This window comes from Bos mutus, chromosome 20 (genome assembly GCF_027580195.1).
Source record: "Bos mutus isolate GX-2022 chromosome 20, NWIPB_WYAK_1.1, whole genome shotgun sequence".
Lineage (NCBI taxonomy): Eukaryota > Metazoa > Chordata > Mammalia > Artiodactyla > Bovidae > Bos > Bos mutus.
In genome coordinates this window covers 63,922,416-63,947,025 of record NC_091636.1, presented here as the reverse complement: position 1 = coordinate 63,947,025, position 24,610 = coordinate 63,922,416, and the positions used below count along the sequence as shown (strand labels likewise).

General features: G+C 42.7%; 1 protein-coding gene across 5 annotated transcripts in view; it reads right to left on the bottom strand.

The window, feature by feature from the left end:
• The window catches only part of SEMA5A (semaphorin 5A), a 568,136-nt gene that overhangs the window by 100,507 nt on the left and 443,019 nt on the right, over positions 1–24,610 (bottom strand). For all 5 annotated transcript variants that reach the window (XM_070357735.1, XM_070357734.1, XM_070357733.1 and 2 more), the window contains 2 exons: positions 20,940–21,147; positions 278–395 (listed from right to left, as the gene is read on the bottom strand). In XM_070357735.1, coding sequence (XP_070213836.1) covers positions 278–395; positions 20,940–21,147 — 326 coding nt within the window. The remainder of the gene's footprint in view (positions 1–277; positions 396–20,939; positions 21,148–24,610) is intronic.

Genomic DNA, 24,610 nt, shown 5'->3' with positions numbered 1-24,610 from the left:
CTATTGTAAATAGTGCTGGCAGGCAGATTCTTGAGCCACCAGCAAAGCCACTTCTCTTAAGATATTTCTTTTCAAAGTGGACAGCAAGTCATGGCAGCATCCTGTGTGGCTTGGTGCAGGAAGAGCTGAATGAGTTAAGAAAGCACAGACCAGATTTATGAGGAAGGTTCTCATAGGAAAAGGAATGTATGCCACAGAAGAGTGGGTTAGGACTGTGGGTTAGGACCGCTGGGGTCCCAGGGACAGTGCTTCCAGAGCTGGGGACCCGGACACTCACAGGACAGGTCGCGATGCTCTGCTCCCACTGCGTCATGCTCAGGCTCTCCTCCAGGCTCGTGCATTTCTTCATCACCAGGTCCCAGCCACAGTACGGGTCCTGGGCCCCAATGCAGGCACTGAAAACACACACCAAAGGGTCATCAGAAAGGCAGGTTAATCTAGAACAAAAGAGGTAAGCTAAGAGTTAACCCTTAGGACTTGATGTAGGAGCTAGTTATGTGAAACAAAAGCTTCCGTCTGCACGTTAGAGAACATAGCTAACTGCATACACCAGTAAGTATCTAATTAAAATTAAACAAATTAATTTTAGTTGAAATGTCTATTTTTTTCTAAGATATAGAAAATGACTATCAGTGCTAACATGGTGACTTTAGGTGTTATGAATGATCTAAAGTCAGACTTTTGCTCAAGAATACTAGTTACCACCTCCACCGCCACCACAACCAACATCATCCCATGAATAATAGGCATTATTTGTGATAAGTAAAATTATTACATCATTGATACACTAACAGCTTTTATAGGAAGGTATTAATATTTTCGCTTTATTTGTCATCATAATCATTATCACTACCACCACCATCATCACTACGTCATCCTCACCCACTTAATGACAGATATTATTGGTTAAACAGACTGTGATCTATAAGATTATTACATAATTTAACCATTTAAACAACTCTAATGAGGAAGTGAAAGTGAAGTCGCTCAGTCGTGTCTGACTCTTTGCGACCCCATGGACTGCAGCCTACCAGGCTCCTCCATCCATGGGATTCTCCAGGCAAGAATACTGGAGTGGGTTGCCATTTCCTTCTCCAGGGGATCTTCCCGACCCAGGGATTGAACCCAGGTCTCCCACATTGCAGGCAGATGCTTTAACCTCTGAGCCACCAGGGAAGACTTCTAATGAGGAAGGTTGTTACTGATAAGAAAAAAGAGACACTGAAAATTTCTAAAATTTGCCCAAGGACAAACAAATACACACCCAAACCTGTAACACGACTGGTTCAAATATAATAAAATATATAAGTCTTCCTTTTGAGTAGCAGACTTTAAAAATGTATTAAAATTTTCCATTTAATAGTGGTTTAGTATAGCCCTGTCTATAATATTCAATATACTGTATCATAAATACTGTAGACAGTAGATACTTTATTCTAACTCTGTCTCAGTGAAAGAGTTCATATACAAAATAGGAATGATTAGATAAAGATTTCTGGCCAACAACAACAGCAACAGATACAATAGAAGGCTGGGAATTCCCTGGAAGCCCAGTGGTTAGGGTTCTGTGCTTCCAGAACAGGAGGCACAGATTTGGTCCTGGCAGGGGAACTAAGATCCTATAAGCCATGGGGTGTGGCCCAAAATAAAAATTAAAAAATCCAGGAGATGTGGGGAGGGAGGAAGCAGACAGAGGACAGTGAGAGGGCCAGAATGGTATAGAAAATGCTCCCACAGACAAGCAGCCCATTGGACACTTTCTCTTAAGAGCCAGGAGGTCAGGGACGAAGGACACGGTAGTGAGCAAAGGCAGCGAATACAGCCTGGGAGTGACAAGGTCTACCAAGTTAGGACAGAGCTCACAAGAGACTATGGCCACCTCCAACACTTCGGCCACCTGATGCAAAGAGCCAATTCATTAGAAAAGACCCTGAATCTGGGACAGATTGAAGGCGGGAAGAGAAGGGGATGACAGAGGATGAGATGGTTAGATGACATCACTGACTCAATGGACATGAGTTTGAGCAAGCTCCAGGAGATGGTGAAGGACAGGGAAGTCCAGCAGGCTGCAGTCCATGGCGTCTCAAAGAGTTGAGCACAACATAGCAACTGAGCGACAACAACAATAAGAGACTGAAGATGCTATCGAGCTACCAGTTTGCTGAGAGTAGGACTACAAATTCTTACTTAATCATCAAACATGGGGCCAGGGAGGTAGTCTAAATAATAATGTCATTAATATTAATGATATTAAAAACCCCTTATTAACAAATCAAATATGCTAACCTTGAATAGAGTGCTGTTCTAGAAACTTGACCTCTATCTCCTCATTTAAACCTCATAAAAGCTTTAAATACACTACCCCCATTAGCTACTCCACTTAGTCTCATTTTAAAAGGGAAAAGAATAATCAAAGAATAGAATGGAGACAAAGACAAAGGAGAAGTCCAAGTTCCACAGTTGGGGATGATAATCCAAAGGCAATAAATCAAGCAATAGAGGAAAATATGGCTGGTTAAGTTACTATGTAATTACTGCTTATTAACCAGCCAAAGTTCAAAGGGTTAAAACTGGTGGTTCTCACTGCAGGACCAGGCTGGTGTGGAAAGGAGTGTCAAACAGTTACCTTCCCCATAACCTCACTGGGGCTTTTTGATAAGTGCCCTGTAGCTGTTAAAAGATAAACTGAGGCCTTTTAAACTTTTCGGGGGACTTCCCTGGTGGCTCAGTGGTAAACAACATGCCTGCCTGTGGAGGAGACACAGGTTCAATCTCTGGGTTGGGAAGATTCCCTAGAACAGGAAATGGCAACCCATTCAAGTATTCTTGCCTGGGAAATTCCATGCACAGAGGAGCCTGGCGGGCTACAGTCCATGGGTTACAAACAGCAGGACACAACTGAGTGACTGAACAACAGCAGCAACAAAATTAAACCATTCAAGAGTTTCTTTGAGCAAAGGAGCTAAGAAGCAGTTTTTATAGGGAAGATTCCCTGGTGGCTCAGAGGAAAAGAATCTGCCTACAAGGCTGGAGACCTGGTTTTGCTCCCTGGGTCAGAAAGATCCCCTGGAGAAGGGAATGGCTGCCCACTCCAGTCTTCTTGATGGGAGAATTCCATGGACAGAGGACCCTGGCAGGTTACAGTCCATGAGGTCGCAAAGAGTAGGACACAACTGAATGACCAACACTTTGAGTTGAGAAGCAAGGCAAGAAAGTTATTTGATTGCCTGCAGCTTAAGAGGCACCTTACTTGGGAAAGCCTGGTTGGCTGCTTGCCATCTTGTTCTTAAGTTTCACCTTCTCTGATCCCAGTGTGCTGACTGGGTCAGGCAGGCCCAGCCCCTACTCCTACTGAAACATCCCTGCCGGATGCTCAGCGTACATCACACGGCGGGATCTACTACATGTTTGATTCTGTTTTCCCATCGGTGGGAAAAAAGGGCTTCGAGAATTATTCGAGAAGCCTGGATTTGATTTCATGCTTTTTTTTTTTTTTTTTTTAAAGCAACATGACCATGAGACAAACTTCACCTTCCAAAAAGAAGGAAATTTCACCAAGCCCCTAATTTTGCCTGAGACTTCCCCTTGCAAAGTTGCCGGTAGAACTGAAGCAATGCCACAGGGTTACAAGGAATAGTTAAGCTGCTTTATACGAAAAGCAGCTTATAGTAACATCACTTTCTTCTGATACCACTGATGGTTTTGCAGTTTCTTAAAATGACACTTAAAACACTAAAACTTCTCTATAATCATAAGAGCCCATTCATTAAAAATACCATTTATATATAAACATGTTTTCCTCACAGTAAGTATTTCATACCACAAGGAACATTCTAATGATCTCTACCAATATTCTAAATAACACCTTAAGGAAAACTAGTAATGACTTCTTATTTTTGGAAGGTGGGTCTCTGAAGGAGGTTGTGTCGAAATCACAGACTCCCTACCAGTGCAGCCATTGTGGAAGTGGCTTTTCTTTATTCCGCCATGAAAATGTGTTTCTTTCTGTGATGAATCTTTTCAATAATATTTTTTTTTCTTATTTTGTTAAGAACTTTAGATTATTTTCAGCTGACTTATTGCTCTGGTGTCTGAAAGTATATGAATTCAGAAAAAAATGTTGGTCAGAATCCAAGATTTAATTTGAAAACACATTTATTGAAAAGCATATTTTAGAGCAAATTTATATTTTTAGAGGTAGGCCTTAATTCTAGAAGGATAAACTACTTTCCTTTTTACAGGAAATTTATCTAAATTAAAATTTATATAAACTCTTCCTTTACTTTTTAAAGTTTACAATTATGCTATTTGTTAAGTAATAGAAAAAAAAGGCATATTCATCAAAATCTTTCTACTGTATATCTGGAAAGCTGGTGCTAAATACTGAATATCATCCTCTTGTGTATTAGATTAAGTATCGATGACTTCATCTGGCTTGTTTCCATCACACTAACTGCCATTATGTCAACTTATTTTTGATATTAGGAATTTTTGCTGTATCAACAAAATTTATTCATGAAACATGGAACATCAGAAGTGTTCCCATCATTCATTTCTTCATCACATGCTTAGCACCTGCTGTGAACTGACCTTGAAAGTGATGGGTGTACCAGGCAAACAAAAGAGACAGTCAGTGTACCAAAGAACTCACTTCTTAGTGAAGGAAATAAACTTGAAACAACTACAACAACAGCCAGTTGCAAAGTAAAAAAAAAAAAAAAAAAAAAGGGGATGAGGAAGTATGCAGAGAGAGGCATTTAAGATGGGGCCAATAAGATGACTAGAGTGATCGACATGATACTTTTCAGGGAAAATAGAACATTTTAGCAGGGAGATCAGAATGAGGCAGCAAAACCAGCTGGGAGAGAGCTTGAGGGTCTAAAGGAACACCCAGTAAACGGATGCGGGGTTTTGGAAGAAGCTTGGTGTGTAGAATCTGCTGAGCGCTCCAGCCTCCCTCCCTAAGGACTTAGGTTTCCTTGTAAATGCTGCATGCATCTTTAAGGTGTTTCCTAAATTCTACGCAAGAATCAATCACATGTCAAATATCGCTATTTATTTGTATTATCATGAGGATGATAGTGAGAGAGAGAATAATTTATCTGTTCATGAATGATAGTGCCTTAATTTCTAAGACAATCTCAGGTGCCTTATTCTTAATCACTAAGTCACCATATACTTCAGAATCTGTTTTTACTTTGAGCTGCATTAAAAGCATTACACTACTAAAAATAAGATGGAGACATTCCAATGAGACAGTAACCCTTTTGAAGAAGGGCTTCCCTCCTGGCTCAGATGGTAAAGAAACTGCCTTCAATGCAGGAGGCCCAGGTTGGATCCCCAGGTTGGGAAGACCCCCTAGAGGAGGAAATGATACCCACTCCAACACTTGCCTGGAGAATCCCATGGACAGAGGAGCCTGGTGATTTAAAATCTATTAGGTCCTAAAGAGATGGACACAACTGAGCAACTAACACTTTCACTTTCTGAAAAATGCATTCTAAGACATCCGCAAACTCCTCAACTGGTAAATCTAATTGGAGCATATTGTTTTCCCCCTGTTTCCTCTTCTATAAAACTGGAATGATAATGCTCACCTCACTGGGTTGTTCTGAGGATTAAATACATCATGTAGTTAAGAAAAAAAAAGCAACCAAACAGAACAAAGTATTTTGAGATGTGATGTACATAGCTGTTCTACTTAATGCATGCATGCATCCTCAGTTGTGTCCAACTCTTTGCAACCCCATGAACTACATAGCCTGGCAGACTCCTCTGTCCATAGAATTTTCTAGGCAAGAATAGTGGAGTGGGTTGCCATTGCCTACTCCAGGGGATCTTCCTAACCTAGGGATTGAAATTGTGTCTCTTGTTCTCTTGCACTGGCAGGCGGATTCTTTACCACTGGTGCCACCTGGGAAGCCCCTTCATCCTTAACCTCTAAACATAATTACAAATTAATATATGCGGTTGATTTTTGAGAGCATCTGAAAACATTGTATTCCAAAAATACTAACTCTGTGAACACCTTGGGGTCTTTATTTAATAAGGGCATGTGTCACACCAGGATGTGTTCCTTTAGGTATTTCAGCTACACATTTGGGTCGATTTATAATGACTTTTTAACTACCTGCATATGCTTGCACAGTGCCGTGGTTTGAAGGCACAAGAACCAGGAGTGAACTTGCAGCCCAGTGAGGGAGGAAGACCATGGTCATGATCATTGCTTGACACCAGAGTTGATGACTGTTAAGTAAGACGTCCAGATAACCGGAGCTACTGGAGTCAGAGAGAGCTGTGGCCCAGGTGAGTTCCAGGAAGTTGGCCTTTGAATGAAGCTGGGGATTAGCTGAGTAAGAAGAACATCCCTGGTCATTATGGCCCTGGGAAGGACAACATGGAGTCACATGCCCATGGCATGATCAGGGAGGTAAGCCAAGCAGGTTGGATGGGCTGAAGTTTCCTCAAGGTTCCAGAGAAGTGTAGTGATGCAATTAAAACAGTGCTTTGCTTAAGCATGAGGAATTTGTCTGTGGTGTATTGGATGTATATGACATCTACTAGGAGATTAATTTGTAATTCCCAAGAAGAACTGAGATACAAGTACATTGGAAACAGCATTTTTTTTAAAGTTAGGACACATGCCAAGTAAACAGAAGACATAATTATCAATAAAAATATGTGTCCACACTCATGATGCACAGCATTTTGAAGGCTATGATTTGTAGAGAAAGTTAATGAACTAGAATATCAATTAGTCACTAACATTCAATATATTAAAAACTATTCACTATTGGCTTATCATTAAATTACATTGATTAAATAAAATGAGGATTTTTCACATTTCAATTTGCTTTTATCATCAAGTTCAAAATAACTGATTTGCACTGCTGGAAATAGTAAGCAAATGGTTTTTAGTTAAAATCTTAGTAGGGAGATAGAACACTCAGGTTTTCCTGAAAATTTTGTTTTAAAACTGAGCTAGACTGATATAAATTTTGCAGTGAGGCATTATGGGAAAATTAATAGTTTAAACAAATAGTGAAAAAAGTGGGGGGTCTGAAATAAGCAAAGCAAAAATGCTTCCTGGAAATTGAGCAGTTGTGATCAATTTTGGTTTCTGATGTGATACAGAGAGTCCTGTTTTATCCAGTTTTCCCACATAGATTACTGAGCTGTTTATCTTGGCCTCTGGGTGGACCTCAGTCATTGGGGACTTTTCTCTTGTCCAAACACAATGATTTTCTGGAAAGGTCATTCTGCCCTTTGAAAGAGAAGCTCTCCAGGGAAGGCGGGCTATCCAGTTTTGTACTTAGGGACAAAAGGGGCCCAGAGGGCAAACATGGGCCCTTCCCAGCTCAGGGCTGTTGAAGGAATTTCCAAGTGACCGGAAAATGCTGCGTCCTGCGCCAGGAGAAAAAGAAGAGCATCACTGGAGTCTTCTTCCAGGGAAAAGTCTACACTTTGGTATCCTATCCTCTCTACTCTGTACAAAAGAGGTAGCTACAGGTTCCAATCCCCTCTTCTGCCTGGCCAATCAAGGAAAACAATGCAGACACAATTACTTTTTGCCCCCCTCATGTTTAATCAAGAGAAATTCTTCTGTGCATGAGGGTTTAGTGGGCAGAATCAGAGGACACAGGAGGGGTCAAAGGGTCAACAGTAGCACCTGAAGAATGTAAGTGTCAAGTCACATATTTTAATTTTTACACAAAACCCTATAGGAAAGTAAGTCCAGAGTGGGGAGGGAAATATTATGTTGGCTTCTTACAATTCACTCAATAGTTTGCCCGTGACTGAGTGAATGAGGCTTGAGCCAAGGTGTTAGCACAGTCCATCCCAGGAAGGACATCCACCCATCTCAGCAGAATAGTGGAGGCAAGTATGGTGCCCATGTTGCCTCTGGATTCTCTGTTACCCTCCCCAACCACTGGGAAGGGCCTGGTGACAGCACCAAAGATAAGCACTTGACCTTCCTCACACCTGGCACCGGTCAGCCTCCATCGGTGTCTGAACCTCAGCCCCTCTTGTAAAGACAGGTACCCACTCACCTGAAACAGGGGATTACTGAATTTCCACTGGCAGATGCACCTGCCTATTGGATGGGACCATGCTGACATCACTCACCTACAAACAGAGTGTGGTCGTGGTAGAAAATCCCTTTGTTCAAACAGACTAGAGCTAGGTAAATAACTGAATGCAAGGAGCAGAATCTAGCCTGATGGGTCCCCTACATCTCAGACAATGTGAAGTTGTTTAAAGGTGCAAGAACAAATTCCTGACAGCTCAGTGTGCCCTCTGTTTGGTCCAGAGGCAAGTGAAGCTTATCTGGACAAAGAAGGCAAAACACGTATATAACAGCAGCCCTGGCTCCTCAGGACCTAGGTGAACTGAATATAATACTCAGGCAGGAAAGGAGAGGAGCATCTCATACTGAATTCTTTTTATTTGTCAGACCCATTATATGGTCTCTGTCTTTTTGTTTTCCTGGTGGTAAGATGGTAAAGAATCTGCCTGCAATGCAGAAGACCTGAGTTCGATCCTTGGATCGGGGAGATCCCCAGAGAAGGGAACAGAATTCCATTCCTGTATTCTTGCCTAGAGAATGCCATGGACAGAGGAGGCTGGTGGGCTACAGTCCATGGGGTCGCAAGAGTCAGACATGACTCAGCGACTAACACTTAACACACTGAGTCATTTGCTCACAATCACGCATCAAGCTAAAGTCTTATCCAGATCCACCTGCATCCAGAGCTCATGGTCTTTCCATATGGGAGCTGCTTTGTGCTGACAGAGGGATGATGACTTCCTTAAGAATCACTAATTCATTGGACCAGGCTGCAAATACAATCTTACGGGGACTCAGGGAATAAAAGCCAAGGTGTTTCTGCTGAGAATAACTCAGATGCAAAAATCCGGTGTTGCCTATAAGCTTGCTGCAGCCCAAACTTACCCATAGAGCACTGTTGTTGTTCAGTCACCCAGTCATGTCTGACTCTTTGTGACCCCATAGACTGCAGCACGCCTGGCCTCCCTGTCCCTCACCCTCTCCCGAAGTTTGCCCAAGTTCATGCCCATTACATCAGTGATGCCATCCAGCCTTCTCATCCTCTAATGCCCTCTTCTCCTTCTGCCCTCAATCTTTTCTAGCATCAGGGACTTTTCCAATGAGTCGGCTGTTCACACCAAAATACTGGAGCTTCAGCTTCAGCATCAGTCCTTCCAATGAATATTCAGGGTTGATTTCCCTTAAAATTGACTGGTTTGATCTCCCTGCTATCCAAGGGACTTTCAGAAGTCTTCTCCAGCACCCCAGTTTGAAGGAGTGGTGGAATAGAGTTCGTTACATAGCTTTCAATCTGCAAGCTCAAAAACAGGAGGCCAGTGGAGTGGACAGTAAATAATGAAACCTTGCAGTGTGAATCCTTTAGTTGCGCCTCTCAATACGAATGAGGTACAAAGGGTTGGTAATTACACTGATTTTAAAACTCTATCCAAGATGACTATTTGGAACCCAGACTGCCACTTATAAGACAGTAACATACTCATTTAGGAAACCAACCAGAGAGTGAAACCCCAAAACTATTGGGTGACTAAGGAAAGCTAAGAACTTGTACTAGCGGATTTGACTTGTGGAAAATTCTTTGCAGTTTCTTGTTCTTAGAAACTTATTCTCCATTGTAATGACAATATGATTACTTTAACACATTTGGCAAAAGAAGAGAAGGAAAAAAGTGTACTCATAATTCTAAGGTTGTGGGGGCAGCCCATAGCATCTCTGCAAGATGACACTCATATGTTTTCTTTGCTTTCATTTTCTACCTGGATCAAATATATGTCTACATCATTGTCAAAGGTGGATGTACCATGATCCTACTGCACACTGAACTCCCTCACTTCATGAGACCTTCTAAGATTCTGTGATTAACTCGAGAATTTTTTTTTGTTAGTATTTGACATTCTTTTCCTTAGAACAGAGAATTCCTTTTAGAATAGAGAATTCCTCCCAAATTGTAAGCGTCCTTCTTCACATAAACCCCATTTCCTCTGAATACTACTGAAGAGTAGTATGACATATTTCTTAATTTACTGGTTTAATTCATCCATGTTCATGTTCAATGCATGCTTTGTCTGTTCCTTATCCACCCTGCCTTGGGTGTGTGACTTAATGACTCTGCCGGAAGACACTGTGTTCCAGTTCAGGCCCACCTCCAAGCCACTCTTACAGGGTTGTAATCAGCATGTTGGCATGTATTTTACAGTTGTAAATATCATGTGGACATATATACTTTTCGTTCTATTTTCTAAACAGTGTTAATGACGGCAAACACATGATGTCAGCTTATTTTTTTCAGTTCAGATCGTATCATATACATGTCTTCATAGTTACCGTTTAATGATTTAAGAATAATCCACTGAGGGAATACTCCACCAAGTCAGTATACGTAACTTGGTAATTAATTCCCTTACTATTGGAAATTTAAGATTAGAGCACTGGTTGTGATTCAGACATAGCTTAAAAAATAACTGGAAAGGAACAGCAGGCTTGGAGATTAGGTCGTAGTGGAGTCTAGGATCAGACTTTAATGATAAATCAATTTTGGGATAAAGTCTAAAGTAAGTCCAAGGTCCTCTGGTTTGAGTCCAGAAGAGATATTTGGGAGATTTTATTTATGTCAGAATTTCTTATTAGATTCTGAGCCCAGGAAGACAGGGTAAGGATGTGTCATCTGTCATCATATACACAGAACCTAGCTTGGTGGTTGGTACCCTCGAGGTTCAATAAATATACTATGAGTGAATTAACTAAGGAAATCCCACAGTCTGTAGAGGCTACACCAAAGCCAGTGCCAATAAAAGCTCAAGACACTGAGATTTAGAAGACTCTTGAGAGTCTCTTGGACAGGAGGGAGATCAAACCAGTCAATCCTAAAGGAAATCAGTCCTGAATATTCATTGGAAGCACTGATGCGGAAGCTGAAGCTCCAATCCTTTAGCCACCTGATGCAAAGAGCCGACTCATTGGAAAAGACTCTGATGCTGGGAAAGATGGAAGGCATGAGGAGAAGGGGATGACAGAGGACGAGATGGTTGAGTGGCATCACCAACTTGATGGACATGAGCTTGAGCAAACTCCAGGAGACTGAAGGACAGGGAAGCCTGGTGTGCTTCAGTCCATGGGGTCCCAAAGAGTTGGACACGACTTAGCAACTGAACAGCAGCAAGTTTTTTGAGACAGCAAAAGAGACACAGATGTATAGAACAGTCTTTTGGACTCTGTGGGAGAGGGAGAGGGTGGGATGATTTGGGAGAATGGCATTGAAACACGTATATCATACAAGAAATGAATCGCCAGTCCAGGTTCGATGCAGGATACAGGATGCTTGGGGCTGGTGCACTGGGATGACCCAGAGGGATGGTACGGGGAGGGAGGTGGGAGGGGGGTTCAGGATGGGGAGCACGTGTACACCCATGGAGGATTCATGTTGATGTATTGCAAAACTAATACAATATTGTAAAGTAATTAGCCTCCAATTAAAATAAATTTAAATTTAAAAAAATAAAATAAAGGGAGAATATTTATTTTGTAAAATGGGTACTTGTCAAAACATCCTTTTGATGTTTATATGATTCATAACTGAGTGGTTAAGTTTGTCTTACTGGGGGACTTTTCGGGGATTCTGCAATTTCTCTCTATTTACTGTGCTTGTCTCATCAGGCAAATGATTTTTTTAGAGAATATTTCATTAATAAAGGTGCCAATTATTAACTCCACCTCTTAAAACTTTGTTCTTTCAAATAATATACATCCTGCAGTAACTTAATTTTGATATTAATCGTCTTCATGAGGTGTTAACGTTTTTTTAATTACAGGCTAACTAGAATTTGAAATGTAGTTATTTGAATGGAATAACTAGACATCCATTTAAAAAGGGAGTTAAAGTTTTTTCTTAATGGTTTCCTCTTTCCCTCCAGTTGTATAAGCAAAATTTAAAAGAGATGTCTCTTATGTTATATATAGGCTGGGGTTCTTCCAGTTCTCAGCTTTTCTTCTCTCTCCAAATAGTTTTTTTATAACAAGGCAAAAATAAAACAAATACCTAAGGACTAAGGGCTTCCAGTCCTTTGGGTAATGTTTTACATCACTGCTACACTTTTCTGTGGGCTTTCCAGGTGGTGCTAGTGGTAAAGAACCTGTCTAACAATGCAGGAGATGTAAGACGTGGATTTGATCCCATGGGTCAGGAGAATCCCATGGATAGCAGAGGCTGCTGGACTACAGTCCATAGCGTGGCTCAGAGTCAGACACAACTGAAGCAGCTTATCACTCATGCATGCATACTTTTCTTTAAAGAAAGCTTTACAGTTTCTCAAGAATTGAGGGTTTTTTTTTTTTTTTAAGGTCATGAAGAAAAATAGTAGAAAGGAGAGAGGCAGAGTATCCATTTGTTAATTTGATAAGTATTTACTGAGCCTGTCTCTGGCCAGGCACATGCTGAAGGCTACAGGGAGCCTAGAAAGACAGTGCCAGCCTTTGGAGTTCATGTTCTCAAGGGCAGAAGGAAGCCTCCCCTGGCAGCCCATACTCAGAATTCCAGTTTCTGTTCTGTGACTGATGAGTCTTTATACAATCTCTCTCTGATTCCGATCCAATTCCTCATCTGTGAAATGTTGACTCTACAGCCTAATAGGTTTATCTTAGCTCATAATTGTGGTGGGTGTCAAATAAAAAATAAAAACTTGATGAGTGTCTGAAGAGTAGAAAATATTAACTGGGTTTAGAGTTAAATTATGTAATTTAATACTTAATGGATGTAATTTAACACCCAATTTTAAATGTTAGTGTATATAATGATGCAAGGCACGTTGGTTCATTCGAAAGGCATATATGACAATAATCTAAGTCAGGAATCAGCAAATGACAGCCCATGGTCCTAATCCAGCCTATTCCCTGAAGTCTCACTGAAACACAGGGGAGGCAGATTCTTGGCCCCAGTATCCTGGTGACTGTCACATCTCCATGTCAGGCAAAGCTTAACCACAGCTGACCTAAGCTTAGGTGGAGTGCCCCGGGATGCTCCAATCACGCACATGCGAGGATTATGAGCGCCTGCTACAAAGCTGCTTTCCTTCCACCTCGCTGTGCTCCAGGCAGGGTTTCGTGAGATAGTTTCTCATTGCCTCCCGAGTTCTAATGAGGCATAAGGGTTTCTGCCCCCTACTCTCACCCCTACTAGAGTCCAGTTGGAGGCATAAAACTGTAGCACGTACCCAGTTCCTCAGCCATGTGGGGCCCAAGTTCTTCTGTGGGTTATCAGCTGTGAGATAAGGACCCTGGGTCGTTTTGTTTTGGTGTCATCTGTGGGATAAGGGCCCTGGATTGCTGTTGCCTGGCAGCTCAGTTATTAAGTCGTGTCCGACTCTGTGACTCCATGAGCTTTAGATAACCAGGCTCCTCTGTCCATGGGATTTCCCAGGCAAGAATACTAGAGTGGGTTGCCATTTCCTTTATTTCAGAGAATCTTCCTGACTCAGGGATCAAACCCACATCTCCTATGTCTCCCGCATTGGCAGGTGGTAGTTTTACCTGCTGAGACACCAGGGAAGCCCAAGGAACTTGGGTAGCTGATACATTTTCTGTTCTTACTTTCATTGTCTATGTAAATACTGAACTATCTGACTCTAAAAGTAAATTGTTTCTCTGCCTGATGAATCTGTGTGCCTTGCTGACATACAACCACACCCACTCATTATGATCTGAGGCTGCTTCCATGCTGCAAGGATGGAGTAGAGAAGTGGCAACAGAGACCCTACAGCCTGGGAAGCCTGAAACATCTTCTATCCAGTTCTTTACAGAGGACATGTGCCAACCCACTGATCTAATTAATGCACAACCTTAAAATGACTTTAAAGTCTAAGTCAAAAGCCCTACCACTCCACTTCCCCAGGGTTTCTTTTCTTTAGACCTGGGGAGTTTCATTCAGCTGAATTAACTGGAAGGTCACACAATTTCCTTGGAGGTGGGAGGCAGGGGATAACAGCTTGATTCCTGGATGTGATGGTTATAGTCTGAGTCCTGTGGTCATTCCTTTCTTCCTAAAGCAGGGAGATGAGAACACTATCAATCCTTGGCCAGTCTCTTCTTTTGCAAGTGGCTGGTTATGACTTTACCTTGGTATTTGTATCAGCAGGAATTAAGTTAATGGCTATTCTTGGCTGCTTCATCCTGTGCATCCCTATGAAGACCTTGAACCACTTTCATGCTGGGAGCCCCTGACTGTGCACCAGCCTCATGTGAGGATGACATCAGCTTACCTACACTCCATTTCACAGGCTGTGCATATGTGCTAAGTTGCTTCAGTCCTGTCTGACTCTTTGAGACCCAGCAGGCCATAACCCACCAGGCTCCTCTGTCCGTGAGATTCTCCAAGCAAGAACACTGGAGAGGGTTGCCTTACCCTCCTCTAGGGGGTCTTCCTGACTCACAGGTTGAACCCTCGTCTCTTAAGTTTCTTGCACTGGCAGGCGGATTGTTTACCACTAGCACCACCAGGGAAGCCCTTCACAGGCTGTACCCACATCCAGCTCTTCCTAAACACACATGTTCCTTAGAATTCAGCAAATATGATTCATTTCATGAAACTAACACATGTGTGTGGTAAATAAGTCCTGGAGTATGAAGGGCACACAGGAAAAGTAACCTTTCTCTCCCACTCTACATCCTCAGAAGTCATCCCCCATTCTGATCAGCTGCTTTATTATTTGCATCATTTTTCCATGCTATTTCTTAAATGGGTTGTGCAGAAAAAAAAAAAAAAAGACTAAAATTAAAACAAGATCTTTCTGCTCATTTTTTTGAGGTCAAACTTGACCAAAATATATTTTTAAGATATTGTTCTTTCAAAATACCGTTCTGAGGAAAACAGTTATGGGAAGTTAAAAACATCATGCCGTTGGCCCCAAGTTACAATGTGTGCACAGCATGGATGGCACAGGCGTGCACATTATTTTGGCCTCTCCTGGGTCCAGGGTCACCTCTAGAACAGCTGGAGGATAAAGACTCATTTTACAGTAGCCCAGCGGTATAAAACCTCCTTTTGGTCTCCTTAACCCAGCCTGGTGGCAGTCATAATAAAGAAAGGACTAATGGGAGGAAGCTGGGGGTACTTGTCAATAGACTGAGTTCAGCCTGTCCTGGTACTAATTCTAGCTCTCAGCAACTCCATGGAAAATGCCATCAAATGGTCCATCCCTGCTGAAATCGGATGACTGAGCATGACATATTCTTTGTACCAGGAGGAGCAGAGAGAACCAAAAATAAAGTCTGGGCCTTGGGAGCAAGAGAGTTCAGCTCCGAACCTGAGTTTTGAATGCAAGAGCTATGTGACCTCGGGCAGGGCACCAGAAATCCCAGCTACCATTTCTTTATCTGAAAATTGGAGATGCTGTTTGACTTTACTGTCAGGGTGCTGTGATTAAGGAAAGTGGGGATAAGATCCAGCATAGTGGCAGACATAGAAGAATCTTGGAAAACTGTATCAGGTGTTATAATTTCTAAGCATTGCATCAGATATCAAACTGCCTTGCCTCTGAGAAACAGATATTAACAAAATGAACAATGTGAGTATGATTCTGAAGGAGGTAAGTAATTTAGTTAAGCTCAATTTCTCTTCTTAAACACTTCAAAATTTACTCATAAAATTGATTTTCTGATAACAAAATTACTTATTCTATTATAAAAAGCATAATTAATATTGTTAGTGTAAAGAAAAATGCAATAGATTTCTGTGTATTAAGTTTGTATCCTGCAATAAAAGATCAGAAAGAGAAATTAAAGAAACAATCTCATTTACCTTCACAGCAAAAAGGATAAAAGACCTAGCCTAGGAATAAACCTACCAAAGGAGGCAAAAACCCGTACTCCAAAAGCCATAAGACAAGATGAAAGAAATCAAACATAACACAAACAGATGGAAAGATATACCATGCTCTTAGATTGGAAGAGTCAATATTGTCAAAATGACTATACTACCCAAGGCAATCTACAGACTCAACGTGTGCTAAGTCACTGCAGTCTTGTACGTCTCTTTGTCCCTATGGGCTATAGCTGCCCAGGCTCCTCTGTCCATGGGATTCTCCCGGCAAGGATACTGGAGCAGATTGCCATGTCCTCCTCTGGGGGATCTTCTCCACCCAGGGACTGAACCCCTGTCTCCTGTGTCTCCTGCACTGGCAGGCTGGTTCTCCACCACTAGGACCACCTGGGAAGCAGTCCCTACCAAATTACCAATGGCATTTGTTATAGGCCTAGAACAAAATATTTAAAAATTTGTACAGACACAAAAAACCCTAAATAAGCAAAGCAATACTGAGGAAGAAAATCAGAGCTGCAGGAATCAGGCTCCCTGACATCAGGCTATACTACAAAGTTATGGTCATCCAAAGAGTATGGCACTGGCACAAACAATGTACATATGGATCAATGGAACAAGTCAGAAAGCCCGGAAATGAGCCCACACACCTGTGGGCAATTAATCTATAACAAAGGCGGCAAGACAATACAATGGAGAAAAGACAGTCTCTTCAATAAGTGGTGCTAGGAAAACCAGACAGCTACATATAAAAGAACGAAATTAGAACATTGTCTAACACAGGAGCACTCAACCTCCAGGATCTAATACCTGATGATCTGAGGTGTAGTCATAGAAATAAGCGCACAATAAATGTAGTGGGCTTGAATTACCCTGACACCATCTGCATTCTCATCTGCGGAAAAGTCGTCTCCCACCAAACTGGTGTCTGGTGCCAAAAAAGGTGGGGACACCTGTTCTAATACCATACCCAAAAATTAACTTAAAATAGATTAAAGATCTAAATGGAAGACTATACTATAAAATTCTTAGAGGGAAAACACAGGCAGAATACTCTGACATAAATTGCAGCAATATCTTTTTTGATCCATCTCCTACAAAAATGGAAATAAAAAGGAAAATTAAAACAAATGGGACTTAATGAAATTCAAAAGCTTTCGCACAGCCAAGGAAACCATAAACAAAATGAAAAGACAACCCTCAGAATGGGAGAGAATGTTTGCAAACAAAGTAACCCACAGAGGATTAATCTCCAAAATTTACAAATAGCTCATGAAACTCAACATAAAGAAAACACAAACAACCCAGTTAAAAAATGGGCAGAAGACATAAATATATATTTACCCAAAGAAGACACACAGATGGCCAAAAGGCACATGAAAAATGTTCAACACTGCTAACTATGAGAGAAATAAAAATCAAAACTAAAATAACACCTCACACAAGTCAGAAATACCATCATCAAAAAGTCTATAAATAATAAATGTTGGAAAAGGTATGAAGAAAAGGGAATTCTCCTAAACTGCTCGTGGGAATGTAAATTGGTGCTGCCACTGTGGAAAACAGTGTGGAGCTTCCTTAAAACTAAAAATGGAGCTCTGTATGGTCCAGCAATTCCACTCCCGGGCATATTTCCAGAGAAAATCATGGCTCGAAAATATGCACACACATACTCACTGCAGCGCTGTTTACAATAGCAATGTCAGAGACGTAATCTAAATGTTCATCGACAGAAAAATAGATACAGAACACGTGGGACATATATAAAATGGGATATCACTCAACCACTAAAACAAATGAAATGGTGGCTCAGATGGTAAAGAATCTGCCTGCAATGTGGGCGACCTGGGTTTGATCTCCTGGGAAGACCCCCTGGAGAAGGAAATGGCTACCCACTCCAATATTTCTGCTGGAGAATTCCATGGACAGAGGAGCCTGGCTGGCTACGGTCCATGGGATCGCAAAGAGCTGGACACGACTGCACGACTTTTACTTTCACTTTCACATTAACACAAATGAAATGCCATTTACAACAAGATGGATGGAGAGATTACCATACTAAGTGAAATGTCAGGCAGAGAAAGACAAATGTCATAGTGTTGCTTATATGTGGAATTCAACAAAAATTATACAAGTGAACTTATTTACAAAACAGAAACAGATTCACAGACTTAGAAAACAAACTTGTGGTTACCAAAGGGGAAAGGTGGTTGAGGGCATAAGTTGGGAGTTTGGGACTGACATACACACACTGCTGCTGCTGCTGCTAAGTCACTTCAGTCGTGTCCGACTCTGTGCGACCCCATAGACAGCAGCCCACCAGGCTCCCCCGTCCCTGGGATTCTCCAGGCAAGAACACTGGAGTGGGTTGCCATTTCCTTCTCCAATGCATGAAAGTGAAAAGTGAAAGTGAAGTCGCTCAGTTGTGTCCGACTCTTAATGACCCCATGGACTGCAGCCCACCAGGCTTCTCCATCCGTGGGATTTTCCAGGCAAGAGTACTGGAGTGGGGTGCCATTGCCTTCTCCAATATACACACTACTATCTTTAAAATAGATAACCAATAAGGATAAACTGTATAGCACAGGGAACTCTGCTCAATATTCTGTAATAACCTAAATAGGAAAATACTTGAAAAAAATAAATATATGTATAGCCGAATTGCTTTGTTGTACACCTAAAACTAACACAACATTGTCAACAAATTATCGTCCAATGTAAAATAAAAATTAAAAAAAAGAAAAAAATAAGAGTGAGGGGACATAGGTATAACTGTGGCTGATTCATGTTGATGTTTGGCCATAACCAACACAATACTGCAAAGCAATTCTCCTTCAGTTAAAAATAAATAAATTTATTTCAAAAAGAAAAAAATAGTATATTTAACAATTAGTATCCTATTCCTCTACAGCGTGTTTCTTTAGGCATATTTCTTGAAAATTAAAATTGCTTTTGTCTAGAAAAAAACACACTATCTTTCTCCATAATTTATAAAAGTCTGGTCATGTAGCTATCAGTTCCTTAAAAATTGATTCTTTTTTTTCTCCCGGGAATGTTAAGAGAGGATTTCTTGTCTTTCTATGAGAGGAAGATGACAGAAAAACTTTGGAAGAAATTCAGAGAAACTCTTGGGTTGAAATCTTTAGATTCTCTTTCCTCAAATGGAGCATTTAAGGGTCAAATACAAACTAACCCAGTCTGTTGTGAGTACACAGAGGATCACAGTCTATCAGTTTACAATAAATATCATCTCTCACTGCTTTTCCCTGAGCAAGTGGACAAGAAAACAGCAGGCAGATTCAGCTCTGGATAGAACTGTAAAATTCTGTCCTCCCAGAAGCCTGATACAGACAGACAAGAGGCTTATTCTCCTGAAAGGAACAGGGGAGACTGTCAACTCCTCCTGGGCAGCTGTGCCTGGAGGCTGCTGGTGCCTGTGGATTCATGACTGAGCTGCAAGTGCAGTTGCCTAGGAGATGAGAGGCGTGCAGATGATGCCTGCCTTGCTTGACCTGATTCAGGATCTAGTTGCCTAAGCGGCATCTACACGTTGCTGAGCTAACAGAGCGCCAGAGAAAAGGGGAATTGCCTCCTGCTCTGCCTGCAACGCAGGAGACCTGGGTTAGACCCCTGGGTTGGGAAAATCCCCTGCAGAAGGAAATGGCAACTCACTCCGTTATTCTTGCCTAAGAATTCTATGGACAGAGGAGCCTGGAGGGCTATAGTCCATTAGTCACAAACAGTCGGACACAACTGAGCAGCTAAAACTTTTTGCAAGGCGCTAACATCCATTCTGGCAGCAGGAACACCTGTGTTTGGCTCGGGTCTGACTTCTTGTGTGATGTCCTCTGTCACATCCCCAGAGCTTCCTGGCCTGGAGCTGGAAGACTGGTGACCTTTCAGGTTCACTGAACTTGTGACACTCCCACAGGCAAGACCCCAGCCTTCCCGGTCAACCACTGAGCTATCAAGAACTGGGCCAGAACAATTTCTGCCCTGGGCCAGCACTGCGGGAAACACAAAGCAGAACAAACTACAAGCAGCCATTGGTTACATTTAGGGAAAAGCTGTTACATAAAAGATAGTCGTTAATCAATATCACTATTTGTTTTCAGCAATCACAAGAGCATTGTTATTAGTTGGGAGGGCCCTAATGTTATTTGTTTCTCAACACTCTGATACCAAAAGAGGAATTTTATTATATACTGTGCTGTCTAAAACCATCTATAAAGCAATATTGTCATGATTGTCATTAAATATAAGAATCTTTTTCTATGTAAGAATACTGACTTTGCAGAGTGCTTTAAATCTTGCACAATATATATTATTCAGTTAGATTCTACAGCAATTAGTATGTGTTAGATAAGAAAGGCGGGCTTGCTAGGTGGCTCAGTGGTAAAGAATCCACCTGCCAATGTAGGAGCCATGGGAGATGTGGGTTTTGATCCCTGGGTTGGGAAGATCCCCTATAGGAGAGAATGGCAACCCACTCCAGTATTCCCAAGGGACAGAGGAGACTGGTGGGCTATAGTCCATGGGGTTGCAAAGAGTCAGAGACAACTAAGCAACTGAACACACAACACACATAGATAAATACTTTAGTGACCAGGTCAATATATATATATATAACTTGTGCCAGATTAATTCAGGAAGACCAAATATCAGCATTATCATTCAGTGCTGCGGGCGTGCTCAGTCATTTCAGTCATGTCTGACTCTGTGACCCTTTGGACTGCAGCCTACCAGTCTCCTCTCTCCACAGGATTCTCCACGAAAGAATACTGGAGTGGGTTGCCATTTCCTTCTCCAAACTCACTGAACAATTCACTTCAATCCTAACATCTGCTTACAGATGTCATACAGGGGTTCTTCTTCCAGGGATGCTGATGTATTATGGTTGGCATAGCAAGCTGGCGTGTATCAGAAGTCTGCATCCTGGGATGCAGGACACACAAGGATGCTCTGGTCCCCATCCATCCTCAGGGCTCCTGAACCCTCTCCCTGGGCGGGGTGTCTACAAGGGGCGCCAGCATGTGGGATGGACCCCCCTCCCCGGGGCTGCCCTACCTGCGTGAGCGGTAGAACTGGCACCTCTTCAGCGGGATCTTGGCCACGTGCTCTCGCAGGCCCGCGAACAGGACACTCTGGCTGTGCAGGATCCGCAGGCTCCTGACGGGCTCGGGTCGCCTCTCAGGGAAGAGCTCCATCTCTTCCAGCACACAGCCGCCGGAGGTCTGGGTCAGGGGCGCCCGCACCTTCTTAATGGTGCCATAATCTGCGGAGGCAACAGGGAAAGCAGAAAAGTGAGGTCAGCAGTCTCACCGTCACTCACCAGCTAAGCCACCAGGCTTCTCCAGGTGGGCTGCACATAGGGCCATCTGAGGAGCTTGGACAAATGCCAGGAGACCCACCCTGGAGGTGTTCAGTGAGCCACACTGGACGTGGGGCCAGGCACCAGTATTTTGACAGCTCTCAGCACAAGCGAAATAAAACCGGAATTAGGACCACTTGGCTACCAGCTGCCTGGTTCCCACACAGGTCCAGAGACCCAGAGCATGGCAGAGCTTGAAAGAAAAAAAGAAAGTGAAGTCGCTTAGTCATGTCCAACTCTTTGCGACCCTGTGGAGTGTATCCCACCAGGATCCTCCGTCCATGGGATTTTCCAGGCAAGAGTACTGGAGTGGGTTGTCAGTCCCTTCTCCAGGGGATATTCCCAACGCAGGGATCGAACCCTGGTCTCCTGCACTGCAGACAGATGCTTTACCGTCTGAGCCACCAGGGAAGCCCACATCAGAGCTTACCGTGGTCCAAAGCAGCCAGCTTTGCACCATCCCATGGAGAACACCAGGTGAGAGGGGCTGGATTCTCGGTATCAGACAGAGGAGCTGACTCTGCTGCCCAACACAGTGGACCCCATCTGACAGACAGCTGCAGATATGCAGGCGGCCAAGGAGGCTTCTGCTTCCTTCCTGTCCTGAAAGTATCTCCGTCTCTGTGTCTGCATCTAGACACACACACACTCCCTCTCTCAGACTTGTTCTCTGGGATGCTCTCCTGGGTCTCAGCTCCATGGATTCTTCTTTCCTATCCTACTGAACATCCATTTCGACCCATCACCCTCCTTCCTCCATATTTTCTGCTCATCACGTGTTTACACGCATTTTGGTCTTAAGTGCTGCCCCAGGACAAGAGGGCCGGGGTCACGTGAACCAACAGATCCCCCCGGAGCGGCTGTGAGGGACACGGAGGAGGGTCCTCCCAGCCAGTAAGGGGCACGGCACCGTCAAACCCCCAGGTCGGGACACAGACTTGAAACATAGGATGTTGTCTGTGGTGCATGGATGTGAAACCCCACCCCCTCTAGCCAGTCTGCCAATCCAGGGCATGGATCCAACCCTCCTGAAGCACCTCTGAGAGCAGCTGGCAAGCTCCTCAGATCACCCTGGCTGAAGAAAACCCAAGGGAACTTAGGTTCAAAACATCACAGTTCTCACTCTATCAACACAGATGAGGCTACGAAGTCTTCTTAAAGAGGAAGTGGAATCCACAACCTTTGGCTTCAAGGCCTCTGATCGATCTGCTAATCTCAGAAGATTTGGACAGAAATTACCTTTCCAGTTTTCCATTCCTAGGAGAGTCTTTACAGATGGAGGATGTACAAAGTGGATATATGTTATCTTGAGTTCATTAAGGAATATGTATCTGAAACATCTCCAGTGATCATTCATTGATTATGAGCTGTTATAAGTATTATGTATGTAATAGTCTATTTAATTTTGCATATAATAATATATTCAGTATCATTAAATCATTGCTCAATTTTATTTTAGGTTAGTTGGTAAAACATGTAAATTTTGAGAAAGCTCAAGCACAAATAGAATTGCTATGGATGCTGGGAAGATTAAAAATAAGGAGAATCCCATGGACAGAGGAGCCTGGTGGGCTACAGTGCATAGGGTTGCAAAGAGTCAGACATGACTGAAGTGCCTTAACATGCATACACACACTTGTGTTTAAGGGAAGAGTGTGTTTGTGAACACACAGCAAAGTATGGGGATGGAGAGATCAGGGGGCAGATGATGTAGCAAGGCAGCATTTTAATAAATAATCAGACTTCAGTGTGGAAGAAAATCTGTATGTATTTATTATATAAGTCAATCTAATTTTGACTTGGAGACCTCAGTTCCCAGCTGGTGGGAAGTTCAACCCAGTGAGGTTCAGGTCTTCCTGCCTGTATGATGCAACGGAACAAAGTTGAGCAGAGCATCAGGGCAGTGGTGCAAACAAAGTGGGAGCTTCACGGAAGTTGACTTCAGCATCCACCGGCAGATGGAATTGCCAGGCTTCCTGTGGACCAGCAACAGGCAGGGAGCCCCTGCTGCCCTTCAGGAAACCCTGACAACCAAACAAGGTTTGACACTAAAGATAAGAGCCAGGCCTGCCACTATCCAGTGAACAGCAAGGCTCTGATGAGGCTTAAGTAAGACTCTTGGGAATATAGAGTGCCCATGTGTGTGTGTGCATGTGTGCATGCTAGGGTGCTTTAGTTGGGTCCAATTCTTTGGGGCTCTATGGACTGTAGCCCACTAGGCTCCTCTGTTCATGCAATTCTCCAGGCAAGAATAATAGAGTCAGTTGCCATGTCCTTCTTCTGGGGATCTTCTCGACCCAGGGATCAAACCTGCATCTCTTACATCTCCTGCATTGCCAGATGGGTTCTTTATCTCTAGTGCCACCTGGGAATATATACACTACTATTTTCATTATAGGGGACTGGAATGCAAAAGTAGGAAGTCAAGAAACACCTGAAGTAACAGGCAAATTTGGCCTTGGAATACGGAATGAAGCAGGGCAAAGACTAATAGAGTTTTGCCAAGAAAATGCACTGGTCATAACAAACACCCTCTTCCAACAACACAAGAGAAGACTCTACACATGGACATCACCAGATGGTCAACACCGAAATCAGATTGATTATATTCTTTGCAGCCAAAGATGGAGAAGCTCTATACAGTCAGCAAAAACAAGACCAGGAGCTGACTGCGGCTCAGACCATGAACTCCTTATTGCCAAATTCAGACTTAAATTGAAGAAAGTAGGGAAAACCACTAGACCATTCAGGTATGACCTAAATCAAATCCCTTATGATTATACAGTGGAAGTGAGAAATAGATTTAAGGGCCTAGATCTGATAGATAGAGTGCCTGATGAGCTATGGAATGAGGCTCCTGACATTGTACAGGAGACAGGGATCAAGACCATCCCCATGGAAAAGAAATGCAAAAAAGCAAAATGGCTGTCTGGGGAGGCCTTACAAATAGCTGTGAAAAGAAGAGAAATGAAAAGCAAAGGAGAAAAGGAAAGATATAAGCAGCTGAATGCAGAGTTTCAAAGAATAGCAAGAAGAGATAAGAAAGCCTTCTTCAGTGATCAATGCAAAGAAATAGAGGAAAACAACAGAATGGGAAAGACTAGAGATCTCTTCATGAAAATCAGAGATACCAAAGGAACATTTCATGCAAAGATGGGCTCGATAAAGGACAGAAATGGTATGGACCTAACAGAAGCAGAAGATATTAAGAAGAGATGGTAAGAATACACAGAAGAACTGTACAAAAAAGATCTTCATGACCCAGATAATCAGGATGGTGTGATCACTGACCTAGAGCCAGACATCCTGGAATGTGAAGTCAAGTGGGCCTTAGAAAGCATCACTACAAACAAAGCTAGTGGAGGTG